At 40.0% G+C, this 16,979-nt stretch overlaps 1 protein-coding gene across 2 annotated transcripts in view; it reads right to left on the bottom strand.

Moving 5' to 3' along the window:
* NUP214 (nucleoporin 214) overlaps nucleotides 1-16,979 on the bottom strand; it is a 115,350-nt gene that overhangs the window by 9,846 nt on the left and 88,525 nt on the right. Inside the window, exons 31-32 of one of the 2 annotated variants that reach the window (XM_049895297.1) lie at nucleotides 14,635-14,788; nucleotides 3,066-3,218 (exon numbers count right to left, since the gene is read on the bottom strand). In XM_049895297.1, coding sequence (XP_049751254.1) covers nucleotides 3,066-3,218; nucleotides 14,635-14,788 — 307 coding nt within the window. Of the gene's footprint in view, nucleotides 1-3,065; nucleotides 3,219-14,634; nucleotides 14,792-16,979 lie in introns of both variants that reach the window. The other variant, XM_049895296.1, reaches the window with a different exon arrangement.

The raw sequence follows: 16,979 nt of genomic DNA, 5'->3' as shown, positions 1-16,979 counted from the left end.
TGGCCTGAGGGCAGCACACATGGCTGGTGATCACACAGAACAGACGCAGACCATGCAGGGCAGCAGCCTCCTCTGATTGGGTGAGATGCCTAGCAGGTGAGAAGATAACGTCCCTCCCTTAGCGATTCTTTCCTTCCGCTTCTCCAAGATATACCTCTGCTTAAATCATTCTAAGGTATCAGAATAGGCACTCAGTGTGCTCTAAAGGGGCCCACCCCCTACAGGAAGTACGGTATTCCCAAAATGAGTAGTGCTCGGTGAGCTACATGCTGAAGGGAGCAATAGTGGCCTAGTAACAACCAAGTAGATGATTAGCCCCTTTCAGAAAGTAAATCTAATTACTAGTGCGATGAATCAGGCATAATAAGCATAATCACACCACAAGCTTCTGCTACTTGAATCAGGAAAGATCAAATACCGCATATGAAAAGCTACCGCTGAATGCTTTAGTTAACTCTTATTTTGTGATCCAATTATTTACTTACCATTAATAGTGGTTGCATTACTAATAAGATACTTTGTGCTAAGGCTCATACTTGGGTTAACATTCTGCATTTTAAAACCTTGAGTGAAATTCCAAGCCATGATAATGGAAACTGTTGGATTACAAATATAACAGACCGGAAAAAAAAAAAAAAAAAAAAGTGCTAAAAAAAACCCTTGCAGTTGAATTATTTAAGACTGATTGTAGATCGAGTTACATGTTCTTCCTGGACACACAACACTCTATCTAGTGCCTTGCACTCAATACTGTTTAGATTTCTTGGTGGAAGATGAGTGAAAAACGAGAACTCACAATGATACAGAAATTAACTCGACAGTGGAGGAAAGGAGAGAGAGAAAACACACACAGAGAAAATGCCCCAAAACAACAACAAGCCTGGGTCAACAAACTTGAGTCTTGTTTTTGGAGTTAGGCAACTTACTCCTGATGCTAAGAGGGATTAGATTTTATTAGATGCCGTATTTTCATCTCCAGAAAAAACAGAAAATTAACAATAATCGATAATAACAAAGTTGCTAATTTACCAAGGGTCTGTTACGTGCCAGGCATGGTGCCAGGTGCCTTTCAACAGTTCACTTTAATCCCTATTTCACAGATGAGTAAACTGAGGCTGGGAGAACGTCACTTGCCCAAATTTAACCAGCTGGTTAGTGAGAGAGCTGGGACTAGTAACTCAGAAGCCCATCTATCATCAAACCATTATGCATCACACTGCCCCCCTCCACTTCCACTGAATTTATGTCATTCTAATAGCTCCTGTAATTGGGCAGTAATGTAAACGCATTGGACCAGGAAGACAGCATGGTACTTTTTTAGTCTATCCCCCACACCTCTCGGAAATCTCCATCAGTATTAGTTTCAAAAGCAGTTTTACTGAAGGGAGGATGGACACTTTTGGAATTCTTCAAAGGCTCATCCAAACCATCACCCTAAAATCACTCTTACAGCAAGAGGTAATAATCCTGATGCCTCAGATGTTTGTATGGCCTTGGCAAGGTTAACTCCTTATTCAAAGCAGCCTTTCCTTACACTCAGTACTTTGAGGCATTTCCTTCTGTAGGAGCTCCTTGGGACACCAATACACCAATACAAACAAATGCAACAGACACAAAAGGGAGTGGTCTTGAAACACAAGTGGGAGTGGTCTTTCCTCCACATTCACACGCACATTTGGGATTACTAGTTCATTCACCTCATGTATTTCAAAAGTGCTTTCCCCACTGGAATCCTCAATCTAGGTGGTTTCATAGATCTAATAAGAAACATACTCTAAAAGGTACGAGGATACATTTTTCTCTAAGACCCCCAAAAGTAAAAAGGTCAGATTCTCAAATCAATTGGGACTAGATCACAGGATAAGGTACCATATATACGAAAAATACAAGTCAGAGAAAACATTACCAGGTTACTTAAAAACAAATAAATAAAAAGTCCTGATGATTAATGAACTAAAAATTCAGTCAAGTGTTCAAATTTGCCTTGTTAGCTAGGGCCAAAGCTTTGTAGCCCTTTCATTTTTAAATCATTCACTGGGAGAGGGGGATGACCAAAATAAACATTTCTAGTCTGTTTTAAATTCTAGGACAAGAGTATCAAAAACTGACCCTCAAAGATTGAACTGCCCAAGCGACAGGTCTGAATTAAGGTGCACAGTGCATCCAGAAACCACAGAAACTTGGGCTCTAAAATGTGATTATTCCAGGCACTAATGTGGGGTGGTCCCGCTCCCAAGTCAGAGCCACCTATGCCTGCGGTACGATCCTTCCCCTGGAGTTAGCATAATTTCAAAGTATCCCATATACAAGAGAGAGAAGTATCTTGCCTACCGATACTTAGAGAGTTTGTTTTGAAGAGTTGCTTTCTTAGCAAATATTTTCCCTCACTCTCTACCTTTAAAACAAAATCTGCACATAATTTTCCATGCAGTTTATAAATTTATGCTTTAAAAGTAATGCTGGGATAAAAAGCTGTAATGGTTATATTCTTTTTTCTTGGTTACATGGTGTGTTCTAACTGTGAAAATTAATTGAACACTTATGATATATGGATATGGTATATGTACACATGTATATGTAATGTATAAATATATTTCAACTAAAAGTAAAAAAAAAAAAAAAAAAGAAGATTTGGGAAAGAGAAGACAAAATGATACAGGCCTAAGCAGTTAAACATACTCTGTCTTGACCAACCATCACAGGTAACGGGAGCCTAAAGCAAATCTGTGTATGACTTCAGATGCTTTCTTGTTTACATGCTCCCTTGTTTTGGTTGTTCTGTAATTGGTAACTATTTACAATGCTTTCTTCCCTAAGAAGACTCTAAGTTCTCTTATGGGTTGCATGACGTGCTTTCCATGTTTTTTAACATGTCTCAGAAGGCCTGGAGCAGTGTTAGGGACACAGTAAATGCTTGGTAAATACAAAAACAAATTGGGGGGGCGGTAATTTCATCCATACTACAATTCTATTCTCTTAAAATAACCACTTGAGAGATGTCACCATCCACATATCTATGTACATACAAATATCAAGGTAACCATAACTAATACATATAGGAGTACCTGCTTTATTTGGAGTAGAAAACCCAAAGCCTTGAGATGCCACACTTCCTCCTCCAGAGCTAAAAGTGCCAGCCGGTTTCTGTTCTCCAAATGATGAGCTGGTGAATCCACCAAATGTCTTGGCCCCACTGTTTCCGAATAAGTTAGAGGTATCTGGAGAGATGAAGAACTTGTGTGAGGGAGACCCAAGGCCAAGAAATGTCCTTATTTACTTTTCAGAAAAAGAAAAAATAAACCCTCAGTTGGGTGTTTGGGGAGAAAGGAATGACAAAGAAGTCTAGGATCCAAGGGAGCTAAACTCTGGATAAAGAGATACCCTCTCTGACTTTTATACATCTTGATTACACGTTTTTAATCATTTTGACATCCAGGGTCAAGATTTCCTGACATGATTCTATAGGCACAAAATAAAGCGGCAGCAGGAGACATCAAAAGCAGGCCCTATATAAATGCATTAAAGAATTTCCTTTTTATACTAGCTGAAGAAACGGAAAGGGCCACATAAACCAGAGACTCCATCGGCCTAAGACCAGAAGAACTAGATGGTGCCTGGCTACCATCAACGGCCGCCCTGACAGGGAACATAACAGAGAGTCCCTGACGCAGCAGGAGGAGAGTAGGGTGCAGAGCTCAAATTCTAGTAAAAAGACCAGACTTAGAAGGGACCCCAAAGACATGGCCTCCAGACTCTCTGTTAGCCCAGAACTGAAACCATTCCTGAAGCCAACTCTTCAAACAAAGATTAAACATAAAATCATACTCGTGAACAGAGTGCTTCTTAGCTCAAGTAGATACTGGAGACTAAAAAGGAGCTCCTGTCCAGAGATGAAATGAGAAGGCAAAAAGGGACAGGAGCTGGTTGAATGCACATGGGAAATCCAGGATGGAATGGAGGAGTGTGCTGTCACATTATAAGGAGAGCAACTAGGGTCACAAAACAATGTTTGTATAAATTTTTATATGAGAAACTGACTTGAACTGTAAACTTTCACTTAAAGCACAATTAAAAAAAGAAAAAAAAAATCTTTTTAGAAACTCATCTGTGTGCCCACAATGATATCAAGTCTACCCAGCAACAGATGACCACTATCTGAGCTTTACACGAGACTGGTTTCTGTAGAGTAACAGGGCTTGCTTTCATCAGTTTCTTCACATAAAGACCCACTTCAGTTTTTGTCAAACTAGGGAAACTACAGCTAGGACAAATCCAAACCTAGCATAATAGCTTCAAATACTTACAGCTAAGTTTGGTATCCTTGCCATTGCCTGATCTGTTCAGAGGGTGGTGGGGAAACAAACATCATGCTGCTTCTACTTCTGAACCAAAGGGAACTGGACAAGTTTTAAAGGATGCAAAAGAGGCCAGCAAGACTTCCAGGCTAATTTCCTCTTTTGAAGAGGTCCAATTGAGCTCTTGACCTTTTAGATGCATATCTAGTACGTCACTCCTTCAACCACTTACTGAAATCTGCTCCAAGAATGAAAGGAAAAAAGAGTAACTACTAGATACTTGCAGCCGCTTCTTCTCATTTTGAGTTATGCCACATCAGCAAATGAAGGCCGCAAAGGCTCGACTCCATTCACATCAATAAGGTCAACTCTACTTTGAGAAGGCAGCTCTTGCCCAGTCATATTCTGAGTGCCTTCCAACCTGAGGGGCTCATCTACCTGCAATATATCAGACAATGTTCTGCGGCTATTCATAAGGTTTTCACTGGCTAATTTTTTTAAACTTATTGCCAGGTCCTTCTTCCTAGTCTGTCTAAGTCTGACAGCTCAGGGGAAACCTGTCCACCCTGGGTGACCGTGCTGGTATTTGAAATACCAGTATCATAGCTTCCTGTATCACAGCAATACACAAGCCACCACAGTATGACAAACTGACAAATGAGTGGTGGAAACACCCGTTAATAATCGGAATGTGGAATGTATGAAGTATGAATCTAGGAAAATTGGAAGTCTTTCAAAATGAAATGGAATACATAAATATTGATATCCTAGGCATTAGTGAGCTGAAATGGACTGGTATTGGCCATTCTGAATCAGACAACCATAGTGTTGGGAATGACAAATTGAAGAGGAATGGTGTTGCATTAATCATCAAAAAGAACATTTCAAGACCTATCCTAAAGTACAACGCTGTCAGTGATAGGATAATATCCATATGCCTACAACAAAGACCAGTTAATACAACTATTATTCAAATTTATGCACCAATCACTAATGCCAAAGATAAATAGAAGATTTTTTTTTACCAACTTCTGCAGTCTGAAATTGTTCAAACATGCAATCAAGATGCATTGATAATTTCTGGTGATTAGAACGCAAAAGTTGGAAACAAAAAAGGACTGGTAGCTGGAAAACATGGCCTTAGTGACAGAAACGATGCCGGAGATTGCGAGACAGAATTTTGTAAGACCAATGACTTATTCACTGGAAATACCCTTTTCAACAATATGAACGGTAACTGTACACGTGGACCTCACTGGATGGAATACAAAGGAATCAAGCCGATTACAACTGTGGAAAGAGACAATAGAGAAGTTTAATATCGTCAGTTAGAACAAGGTCAGAGGCTGACTATGGAACAGACCATCAATTGCTCATATGCAAGTTCAAGTTGAAGCTGAAGAAAATTAAAACAAGTCCACAAGAGCCAAAGTACAACCTTGAGTATATCCCACCTGAATTTAGAGATTGACGCACTGAACACTAACGACTGAAGACCAGACGAGTCGTGGGGTGACATCAAGGACAACACACATGAGGAAAGCAAAAGGTCATTAAAAAGACAGAAAAGAAAGAAAAGGCCAAAATGGATGTCAGAAGAGATCCTGAAACTTGCTCTTGAACATTGAGTCCCTAAAGTGAATGAATGGAAGAAAAGATAAAGTAAAAGAGCTGAACAGAAGATTTCAAAGGGTAGCTCCAGAAGAGAAAGTAAAGTATTATAATGAATGTCCAAAGACCTGGAGTTAGAAAACGAAAACCGAAGAACATGCTTGGCATTTCTCAAGCTGAAAGAACTGAAGAAAAAATTCAAGCCTCAAGTTGAAATATGAAGGATTCTATGGGGAAAATATTGAACAATACTTGAAGTATCAAAAGAAGATGGAAGGAATACACTGAGTCATTGTACTAAAAAGCACTGGGCGACATTCAACCATTTCAGGAGGTAGCATATGACCAAGAACAGATGGTACTGATAGAAGTAGTTCAAGCTGCGCTGAAGGTACTGAAGAAAAGCAAGGCTCCAGGAATTGATGGAATACCAATTGAGATGTTTCAACAAACAGATGCAATGCTGGAAGTGCTCACTTGTGTATGCCAAGGAATTTGGAAGATGGCTATGAGGCCAACCGACCAGAAGAGATCCATATTTGTGCCCATTCCCAAGAAAGGTGATCCAACAGAATGCAGAAATTATTGAACAGTATCATTAATGCCACATGCAAGTAAGATTTTGCTGAAGATAATTCAAAAAAGGTTGCATCAGTACATCAACAGGGAACTGTCAGGAATTCAAGCTGGATTCAGAACACTTGAAACGAAGGGTATCACTGCTGATGTCAGATGGATCTTGGCCAAAAGGAGAGAATACCAGAAAGATGTTTACCTCTGTTTTATCGACTATGCAAACGCATTTGACTGTGTGGATCATAACAAGTTATGGATAACACTGCGAAGAATGGGAATTCTAGATCACTTAATTATGCTCATGCAGAACCTGTACATAGAACAAGAGGCAGTTGTTCAAACAGAATAAGGGAACACTGCGTGGTTTAAAATCAGGAAAGGTGTGTCAGGGCTGTATCCTTTCACTATACTTATTCAATCTGTATGCCGAGCAAACAATCTGAGAAGCTGGATTATATGAAGAAGAATGCAGCATCAGGGTTGGAGGAAGATTTATTAACCACTTGTGGTATGCAGATAACACAACCTTGCTTGTTGGAAGTGAAGAGGACTTGAAGCACTTACTGATGAAGATCAAAGACCACAGACTTCAGTATGGATTACATCTCAACATAAAGAAAATAAAAATCCTCACAACTGGGCCAATAAGCAACATCATGATAAACAAAGAGGAGACTGAGGTTGTTAAGGATTTCATTTTACTTGGATCCACAATCAACACCCGTAGAAGCAGCAGTCAGGAAATCAAAAGACGCACTGCACTGGGCAAATCTGCTGCAAAAGACCTCTTTAAAATGTTGAAAAGCAAAGACATCACCTTGAATACTAAGGTGCACCTTACCCAAGCCATGGAGTTTTCAATCGCCTCATATGCATGTGAAAGCTGGACGATGAATAAGGGTGGCCGAAGAAGAACTGATACCTTTGAACTGTGGTGCTGGAGAAGAATATTATATTCCACAGACTGCCAAAAGAACAAACAAATCTGTTCTGGAAGAAGTACGACCAGAATCCTCCTCAGAAGCAAGGATCGCAAGACTAAGTCTTACCTACTTTGGATATGTTATTAGGAGGGATCAATCTGTCCTTGGTAAGGTAGACAGTCAGCAAAAAAGAGGAAGACCCTCAATGAGATGGACTGATGCAATGGCTTCAACAATGAGCTTAAGCATAGCAAGGACTGGGAGGATGGTGCAGGACCAGGCAGTGTTTTGTTCTGAGTCAGAACCGACTTGACAGCACCTAACAACAACTAATAAAAACTGACATGAATGAAAAGGTTTCTGTTTGTTACAAGAAATGCAAACCTGCCAGGCAATATAGAAATAGCCAAAGGCATTTACAAAGAAGAGGAATGGAAGCAATCACTCAGATAATACAAATAGTACACTCTATTTCAGGAATTTTCTTTCAAACCCCTCTTTTTTTTTTTTTGTGGGTGGGGCAATTCACACTTTCTCACTATATTTTGATAATTTTTTAAATTAAAATTAGTTTGCAACCACAATAAAGCAGAGAGACAGTAACCCAAAATGGGAGGATGCCCAAAGACACATGCATAAATAGGATGCTGAAATGATATGCTCTGGGTGGGTAATGAAGAGCTGACTCTGTATGTCACTGACAGAGATGGACAAACAGTGCACAAGGCCAGTTTCTTCCCCAGCCAATCAGAAGCTGACAGTGAAGGTGACTGGAAGGGAAAGTAATTCCCTCTCAAAACTTAGCTGTTTAAAGAGGTGTTCCCGCACTAACCTGTCAGTTCCAAGGTATCTCATCTTGCTCTACTTCTAATCCTACCTAATATGAGATGCAATGTTTTTAATACTTCCAGTATTAAAGTGCTCCTTATCTACAATCCAGGAATTGACCTATCTTATCTCAGGGACCCTACCATCTCAAACTGCTGGGCACCAATAACATAGTATCAGGGTCTTAGGTGGTCCCCTATTCTGTAAAACTACTGCTGACAGTTAGGGAGCCTGACTAAGGACCTGTATATTCAAGGTACCAGGCAATAACAGTTGGGTTGGCTAAAAATTCCTTTTTATCACTCTCATATACAGTATCACATGATTGTTTATCCCTGGTGATATCTACAAAACACCCTCTTGAGCAGTAGCAGTCTGATCTTTCCCTGAATGAGGAGAACTGGAGGTTACATTTGATTTGTCGGCAGCAGCATATTTGATTACTAGAGACAGAAAAAGAGGCTTTTTGGCCATTCCTCTTACTTGGTATTTCAAGAACATAAAGACTATAATTTCCTGACATTGTTAGTGCTAGCAATGCAAAATTCTGAAGAAGAAACAAACTCAAGTGCAAGATCAGGCTGGGTCTCCTTTTGGAGAAACTCAGTGCAACCGTATGAAATCAGAGGTTAAATAATTTTACTGGAAGCATGCTGGGAGACTTAAATTCCTGAGAAGTCAGAGAACATTTAGAAGCCTTTTGATATTATGATCTCTTTAAGAATATTTGTTTTTAAGATCTTCATAGCATGTTGTAGTGGGAAAAGCCCCAAGAGTTTTGCCAGGCGACCTGAGTTAGAATGCCTAAAAGCTGCATGACCTTGAGCATGGACTTAACCTTCCTGAAGTTCCAGTTACTCATACATAAAACGAGGATAGTAATTCTGACTAAGGGTGTGAGGATTAAATGAGATAATATATACAGAGCACCTAGTCTGGCATATGGTAGACTCTCAGAAAATATTACTTCACTTCTCTGTTCTCCTTTAACTGTTCTTCGTTCTATATCCCAGTCATGTTCAATATAAAAAAACTAAACAGGTGAGCAACAGAAAACTAAATCTTTTTCATTTGGTAAAAACTACAAGAGTTAAACCACTAAAATTCTAACAGTTGTCATCTGCAGTCTCAAAAGGAGCTTGGCATATTAAAATGTTTTACAGTTTACTTAAGCTTGCTCTGAAACAAAGTAGCCTAAAACAACTTCCTCCTCTCTCCATCTCCATGGTCACCAGTGAGTCTCTAAGTTCTCTGCTAATGGCTCCAACACAGCAGTCTCTAGCTTGTGAACATATGTGAAAGAAGAGAGTATCTTTGATGTTGCAGCAATATTTCATTGTAGAAGATTGTTGTTCATCGTGGATAAATCAGTCAGTAAGAAAACAAGGTCTGGCTTTGCAGAGCCATCTGACGACTGATACTTTGGGGTAACAAGTACATGTAAAACTAGTATCTGCTCTGGCACAACATGGATCTCTTCAGTCTTTCATTTGGCAAAAATCGACCAAATTAAATTATATTTGATAAAAATTGGATATGAATTACATTTGAAGTTAATCTATATCACAAAAACCAGGTCAGAAGGGGGTTCTCAAGACGCTCCTCTCCAAGAGATTGTCCAAGCCATTTTCTTAAAGAACAGTTGTGGAAGGAGCCTTGTGGGCCCAAATGATTATCAACAAATGGCTTCTTCATCACTTGAGTCATATCTTTTGGGCCCTTGAGCAGACAGAGACAGAAAGAATGTGCAGAGAAAGATACTCAACAGAGTCCTAAGGACAAGATGCAAGAAGGTAATGAGTCCTTATAGATAAAAATTTACAGTGGTGTTGAGTTTTAAATGACCTTGGGGATTAATAGTTTATCTTTGGTAGAGACTCTGGGGAAGACAGAGAGAAGAAACCTTTACAGAACATGCCAACTTCAAGCAACAGTGTACCTAGCTTGTCTTTCTTGGTCACAACCATAATTTCAATTACTTCTCAGGGCTACAGAGAGTAGCTTCAGGACTAAACAAGAATTACAGAATTAAGCAGGCTGTGGCATCAATTTCACAAAGGAAACTGATGGTTCACTCAATTTGTGCTCAGATATCTATGCAAGGAAGTATGTTAGATGTCATGCAGAACATGCATAAGGGTTGTCAAATAAGGCAAACCCGGGAAAAGGTACATTACACTACAAGACTGGAGAAGATCTCAGGTGGCAATGTGGTGAACCAGAGCTCTGGAGACAAACCTGGATCCAGCCTTGGCTATACCAATTAATAGCTGTGTAACCGTAGTAAGTCCACATCCCCTCTCTGAGCCTGTTTTCTTATATGTAAAACAGGGACAACCACATCTAAAAATATGTTTCAAGATGTGATTAGACTGCATATATTGAGCATCTAACCCTGATGGCGTAGTGGTTGGTTAAGTGCTACAGCTGCTAACCAAGAGTCTGGCAGTTTGAATCCACCAGGTGTTCCTTGGAAACCCTGTGAGACAGTTCTACTCTGTCCTATAGGGTCGCTGTGAGTCGGAATTGACTCCACGGCAATGGGTTTGGTTTTTGGTTTAGCACACAATGGGCGATCAATAAAGGTTAGTTCCCTTCTACTTGATATTACGTGAAGGAATGGAATACAAAGGCTGCAGGATTTCCAGGGAGGGAGCGATCACCATGGACCTGAGTAACCCTTTGAGAAAGCTGCAGAGAGGAATAGACTTAGACTCAGCTTTAAAAGAACGGTAGGTTCAGAGGGGTGGAGCAGAGGGAACAGTGTGAACTCTGGCACTGAAACAGGGAGAAGTAAGGTATGTGAGGCAGAGAAAGAGAGACAAATAACATGCAAGCAGACAACTGGATGAAGCAGAGGCAATGTGCTGTGGAAGAGAGTCAAAGTCAGAACGTCAGTCTAAGGCATTGGTTTGGATTTTATCCTACTGTCAATGGGGAGCTGTCAAAGAGTTTTGAGTAGGACAGTGGCAAAATAAAAGGAAAGTCTTAAGCTACTCAGTTTGGTATGGATTTTCAGCCTATAGTAGAGGAGACTGGAGGTGGGGAGAGGGTGGAGTTTGGAGACCACTGTGATAACCCAGGTAACTATGGGGGACACACCTCACAATACCAGAAAGAAAAGAGAAAAAGAGAACAGGAATTGTTTGCGAGGCAGGAAGAGAACCACGACAGTCTATTAACACAGTCCAGGAAAAAAATGGTGCTCAAAAGTGTCAGATGTTACAGAGCCATCCAAGGAGAAAGAGGCTGTCACTGGTGATTTTACAGAAAGCATTATTAGTACTGTCATGCGGACAATGCCTTTCCCCAAATGACTTCTAGCTCCCTTCTCCCTCCCTCTTATCCTATACCCGGTCCTTGGGGCTACAGAGGCTACTGCCCCTTTCACTATCAAATCACATATTTAGGTTGAACTGGCTAAAGTTGTGTGATGGATATATTTACCAAAAAAAAAAAAAAGCGTAGCTACTGAGGTTGCTTATGTACAACCAAAAACTGCATGGGATCTGGTTCCTTGGTTTAGAGTCATGGTTTCATGGGACATCTGTTAATTGGCCTGGTAACGTTTAGTGGTTCTGTTCTGCGTCCTAGTTTGCTGCGCAATGCCTGGGGTCTTAAAAGCTTGCAAACAGCCATTCAAGGCACAATAATTGGTCTCTGTTTGCCTGGAGCAACAGAGGAAGAAGGAGAGTCAGGAAGAGGGGGAGGATATGGAACATGTGGCTAACTGCCTCCTTTGCTGTGAGACCGGAAGAACTGGATGGTGCCCGGCTACCACCACTGAATATTTTGATCAAAGGTTCTATAGAAGAATCCTGATCAAAAGGGGTAAAATGCAGAATGGAGTTTCAAGTTCTCATGGACTCCAGACTTCCTGAAGCCATGAAGGTTGGATGAACCCTTGAAACTACTGCCCTGAGATAACCTTTAAACCTTAAACCAAAAATATTCCCTGAAATCTTCTTAAAACCAAACAAGAGTTTACCTTAACTTATAACTGTTTGCCTTGAGCATTATGGTCTTTTAAGAACTATCCATATAGGATCAAAGTGACAATAGCAACTCTAAAAATTAGACAGGAATCTTAGGGAGCAGTGAGTTTATGTTAATGGGAAGAACAACTCAGAAAAGGAGTGTGAGAGTGGTTGCACTACTCGAACAATGCAATCAATGTCACTGAATTATACATGTAGAAGTGGCAGAATTGGTGTATGTTCTGTGTATATTCTCAACAAGGTAAAATTTAAAAAATCATACATTTAGTTTAAAAAAATAAAATAATATTAAGCCTTTCCTGTGCCCCTTCAAATTCACTTAAACTTCTCTGAAGCATAAATGTAAACAGCTGGTTCAATTTAATAGCCACCATTTAGGAGGTGAAGACCAGTGGGTGTCTGGTATCAAGAATAGATATGTGTTTATTTTAAACCAGAATTAAAGAAATGGAAGCAATGTGTGTCAGGAAATGTTTAACAACAAGCTGGGAGGGTGGGCAGCAGAGAGAGGGAGAAAAGCCCTGATTTGTAGCATTTGCCAATTTCCATGGTATAAATGTTCTCACTGTGGCTGATTTCAGGCTACCACCGTGACACCACTGAACTTGGATTTCGGGTGGTATGCTCACAGCTGGCTCTCGTAAGCCAATGCAAACTAGATCCAGCCCATCACTGAGAAATGGCAATTCTTTGACAGTTAAGAGCCATGGCATTAGACATGAATCAGCCAGAAGGAAAGAAATTTTTACAAGGATATGACACACCTGTTTTTAAAAAAATTGGCTAGTAACACAGTCTCACAGATGATAACTTACCTGTAGAATAAAGCCAATTTTCTAACTGGCATGTTGATCATCAAGTGCCTACTGTGTGCTAGAAGCTGTGTTTGGCAAGTTACCTATGGCCTAGTTAAGCTCTAGATCTGCCACTTTCTGGTTTTGTGACTTAAAAAAAAATCGCTTAACTGTTTTGGGTTTGTTTCCTCATTGAAAAATGGAGAGAGCTATACAAAGATCATGATTTTCAAAGTGTATGCGATGGGGTCTTACGGTTCTGTGGTGATTGCTGGAAAAAGATGGGGACACTATTCATATGTTACCTCAGAGTTCTTGACTCCTGCTTCAGAGTGAACCTACTTTTATCTGTTTTTCATATCAAGATTCTGCTTAAGTGTTCATTTGCAAAGAGTTTTTGGGAAAACTACTAGACTTGATTTCTAAGATTCCTTCATTCTGGGATTCTAAATCTATCCCAGCAGACTGAAAGCTGAGTAACAAAAATTTCTGATTACATAATTTTGTGAGTTAAGAGGTATGTGTCTCTTGACAAGTAATCGTTCCTTACATATTACTAGAGTAGACAGTGACATCAAACTAACGCGTTTGATCTATGAATTCAGAAGGGAGAATTAGGATAGAAAGTTTTGCTTTCAACTACATGGGCCTTAATATTAAGGAAACATCTGTCTTGTTTGTAGGGCATTAGGTCTTGATTCTTTATGATTAAGATCTACTGCATAGAAGGAGCTCTGGTGGTGCAATGGTTAAGTGTTTGGCTGCTAATGGAAAGGTTGGAGATTCGAACCCATCAGCTGCTCCATGGGAGAAAGATGTGGCAGTCTGCTTCCATAAAGATTATCACCTTGGAAACCCTATGACGCAGTTCTACTCTGTCCTATAGGATTGCTAGGAGTTGAAATCAACTCGATAGCAACGGGTTTGGTTTTTTTGGTTATTGCACATTAAATGAGAAAAGCTAAGATGAAGATGAGAAGTTTCCAACTCCCCACCTCAGCTTCCATCAGCAACAGAATATTTTTTAAAGAGTTAAACAAATTTCTTTCATGTTCAGCCATGAATAAACAGATCAACAAAGAATTTTAAAAATTAGCTGGAGAAGAAGAGCCAATATAGCTACAGCATCAGAGAAAATAAAACAAAAATGTAAGAGATGAAAAATAATGAAAGCTTCAGCATTTGGGTGACAATTCCCTAAAGCAGATGAATTTTAAAGCAAATTCAAAGAGAAGTACTACACAGATGAAAATCCAGATGCCCCTCGTCCACGCATCCCCCAGCTTGTTCTGCTGCCGCTCATTTACGCCTGTCTGTCTGCATTCACTTCAAACCATTTCAATCCTAAGAAGCAGAACGCTGTGGGCCTTGGGAGTAGCTCCATACACAGATTCTTGCCCTGCAGCTTTAATGTCTTTTCACGATTATATAGGACATCTCATTAAAAAATAAAAAAATTAAAATAAAAACAAACCGCACTGCTTTAGGGTAAATATTTTAAATGGGCATTCTAGACCTTTCCTTTCTATATTTGCTACTGAAACTTTTGGTAATGTCATGAGGAAGACAATGTCATTAGAGGGGCTGGGAAAACTCTTTCTCAACTTACTTGGGGTAGCTGTAGATCCAAAGCCCCCGCTGGCTGAGCTGAATGGGTTTTTGTTGGCTGCATCCTGGCTGGGTTTCCCTCCAAGGCCACTGAAGAAACCTCCCCCTCTTCCAGTGTTTCCAGACCCAAACACGCTACCACTGGAAGAGGATGACTGCTAAAAAACAAAAGAGGCAGGAAGCAAGATAGGATGAGAGGTCATTGTAAAATGGCAGGCCATATCCGTGGGCAGGAGGCGTTCACATCTGGTACAAATAGAAAAAGCAAGAGAACTGTGATTAGTCCTGGTACGGGTGCTCTAACCACCACAAAAGAAGCTAGACTCTGGACAGGGACTTCCTGCAAACAAGTTTCTCAAGCCATGCTAACGGTCCTCTGAAAACATGATTTACAGTAGCTGGAACTTCAAATGTTTATCTGCTCTGCTGCCTTCAGTCTCTGCATGACGTGATGCCAGGGGCAGGAAAACCAATCCTCAAGGGCTTCCCAAAATGAAAAGTTTAAAAACATTTATAGGCTATTATGAGTACCACTTCTTCTGATTCCTGTAGCATTAGGATGAACTAATCAGCAACTGATGACAAGTGATTCATACTGCCTTTTCTCTCAATTTGTGCACTTTTATTTCATAACGGCTTTTCCAGTGCTGCAGAAATTGGCTTAAATTAGCTGCATTGTTGAAATGATGACCATAGCTGAATTCTGTACAAGTTTGCAAATCTTATGTTCAGAGGATGCTGCTAGCTCAGGGGCATATGCTGACTCAAAGCTCTATCAGGCACCAGATACTATATTCTCTGTTTGGAACTGGGTTCTCTAAGGAAGACCAGTGCTAGGTTTGGGGGGCCATTAATATTAGTTAGGAGTAATATCGCCTTGGCTGATAATGTAGAATAAGACAGACTTTTAGAAATGGGTCACTGTGCACAGGAACCTTACAAAGGGGGGCAGAGTGGTGTAGTGGTTCCTCTTAAAATGGGGATAATAAACTACCCACCTCGAAATGGTGAGTGAATTAAATGAGCTAAAACATGTAATGCACTTTGCGTGCTCAGAAAATGGTTGTTGTTCAGTATCCGATAACATACTGAATAACAAGAATAATGACACTGGAGCTGTGATGGAACATCTGTGTTGGGCACTTTTCATTTAATTCTCACAGAAGTCAAACCTCCAGTGGGCTACTTCCAATGCCTGCACGCCTAATGTGTGCACTTTCGCTCAGCTGCACAGCCACCACCTGGTCCGAGCCACTGTCCCCTTTGCCTGGACTATGTGATAACCTAACTGGACTTCTGCTTTCACTGCCATCTGTTGTCACACAGTAGCTAGAATGATGGCATCAAGTCACTCCCGTTTAAAAGTTCTGAAGACTCGACATGATCTGGCCTAGCTCTCTGACCTCACCTTTTAACATTCTCCCCCTCACACAGTGTACAGTTCAATCAAGCCTGTCTTTTTGTGCCTTGAACATATCAAGCTAATTTCTGCCTCAGGGCAATGTACTTGATAGTCCCTTTCCCTAAAATGCTCTTTCCTAAGATCTTTGCAAGGTTTCTTTCCTTCCTTTTTTTTTAAAAAACAAAAACAGTTTATTATAACCATTTAACGATGAGAAACTGCTTTTTAAAACTTGGAATCCAATCATAATAGCATAGGCTTTGGTAACTGGGAAACGGCCTTTGAATGGATAAGACAGCTAATGCACGCACACAGGAAGTGTCAGATTTTTTTAGCTGACTTTTAAGTATTAGGCCAAACACGTCAAAGTGCAAATATATGGGCATTTTTGCTCTACAAAAGAAGTAGTTACCTATGGCTCAACCTAATTTTTAAAATGTGATTTGATAAATATCTGTAAAAATGAACAGAAGTAGATAATACACTTCACTGAAATGATTGTGGATTGCTATTGTGGTCCCATAAATGAGCCAGAGAATCCCATTCATTTGAATTGCGATAAATAACAGTTTTAAAAACTTAATTATGGTAAAATTTTTAAATGTACAAAAAGCAGACAGAAGACCGAAATGAAAACCCTATCACCCAGCTTCAACACTTATCAATTCATAGCTGACTGGGTTTTATCTCTATTCCTACTTCCCCTTCTGTATTAGCGTGAAGCAGTCTCAGGTATCACATCATTTCATTCACAGATTTTCAAATATAAAACTCTAAAGCATAAACCATAAGCACAATGGCTTTATCATGTTTTAAAAAAATTAATAATTCCTCAACACCACTGAATAGAGAGAAAATTCAAATTTCTATTGTCTCATAAATGCCTCTCTTAATTTCAGTTTGTTTCTTTGAATTAGAACCCAAATAAGGTCCACACATTGACA

Source organism: Elephas maximus, chromosome 9, assembly GCF_024166365.1.
Source record: "Elephas maximus indicus isolate mEleMax1 chromosome 9, mEleMax1 primary haplotype, whole genome shotgun sequence".
NCBI classification, from domain to species: domain Eukaryota; kingdom Metazoa; phylum Chordata; class Mammalia; order Proboscidea; family Elephantidae; genus Elephas; species Elephas maximus.
This window is presented reverse-complemented; position numbering and strand designations above follow the sequence as displayed.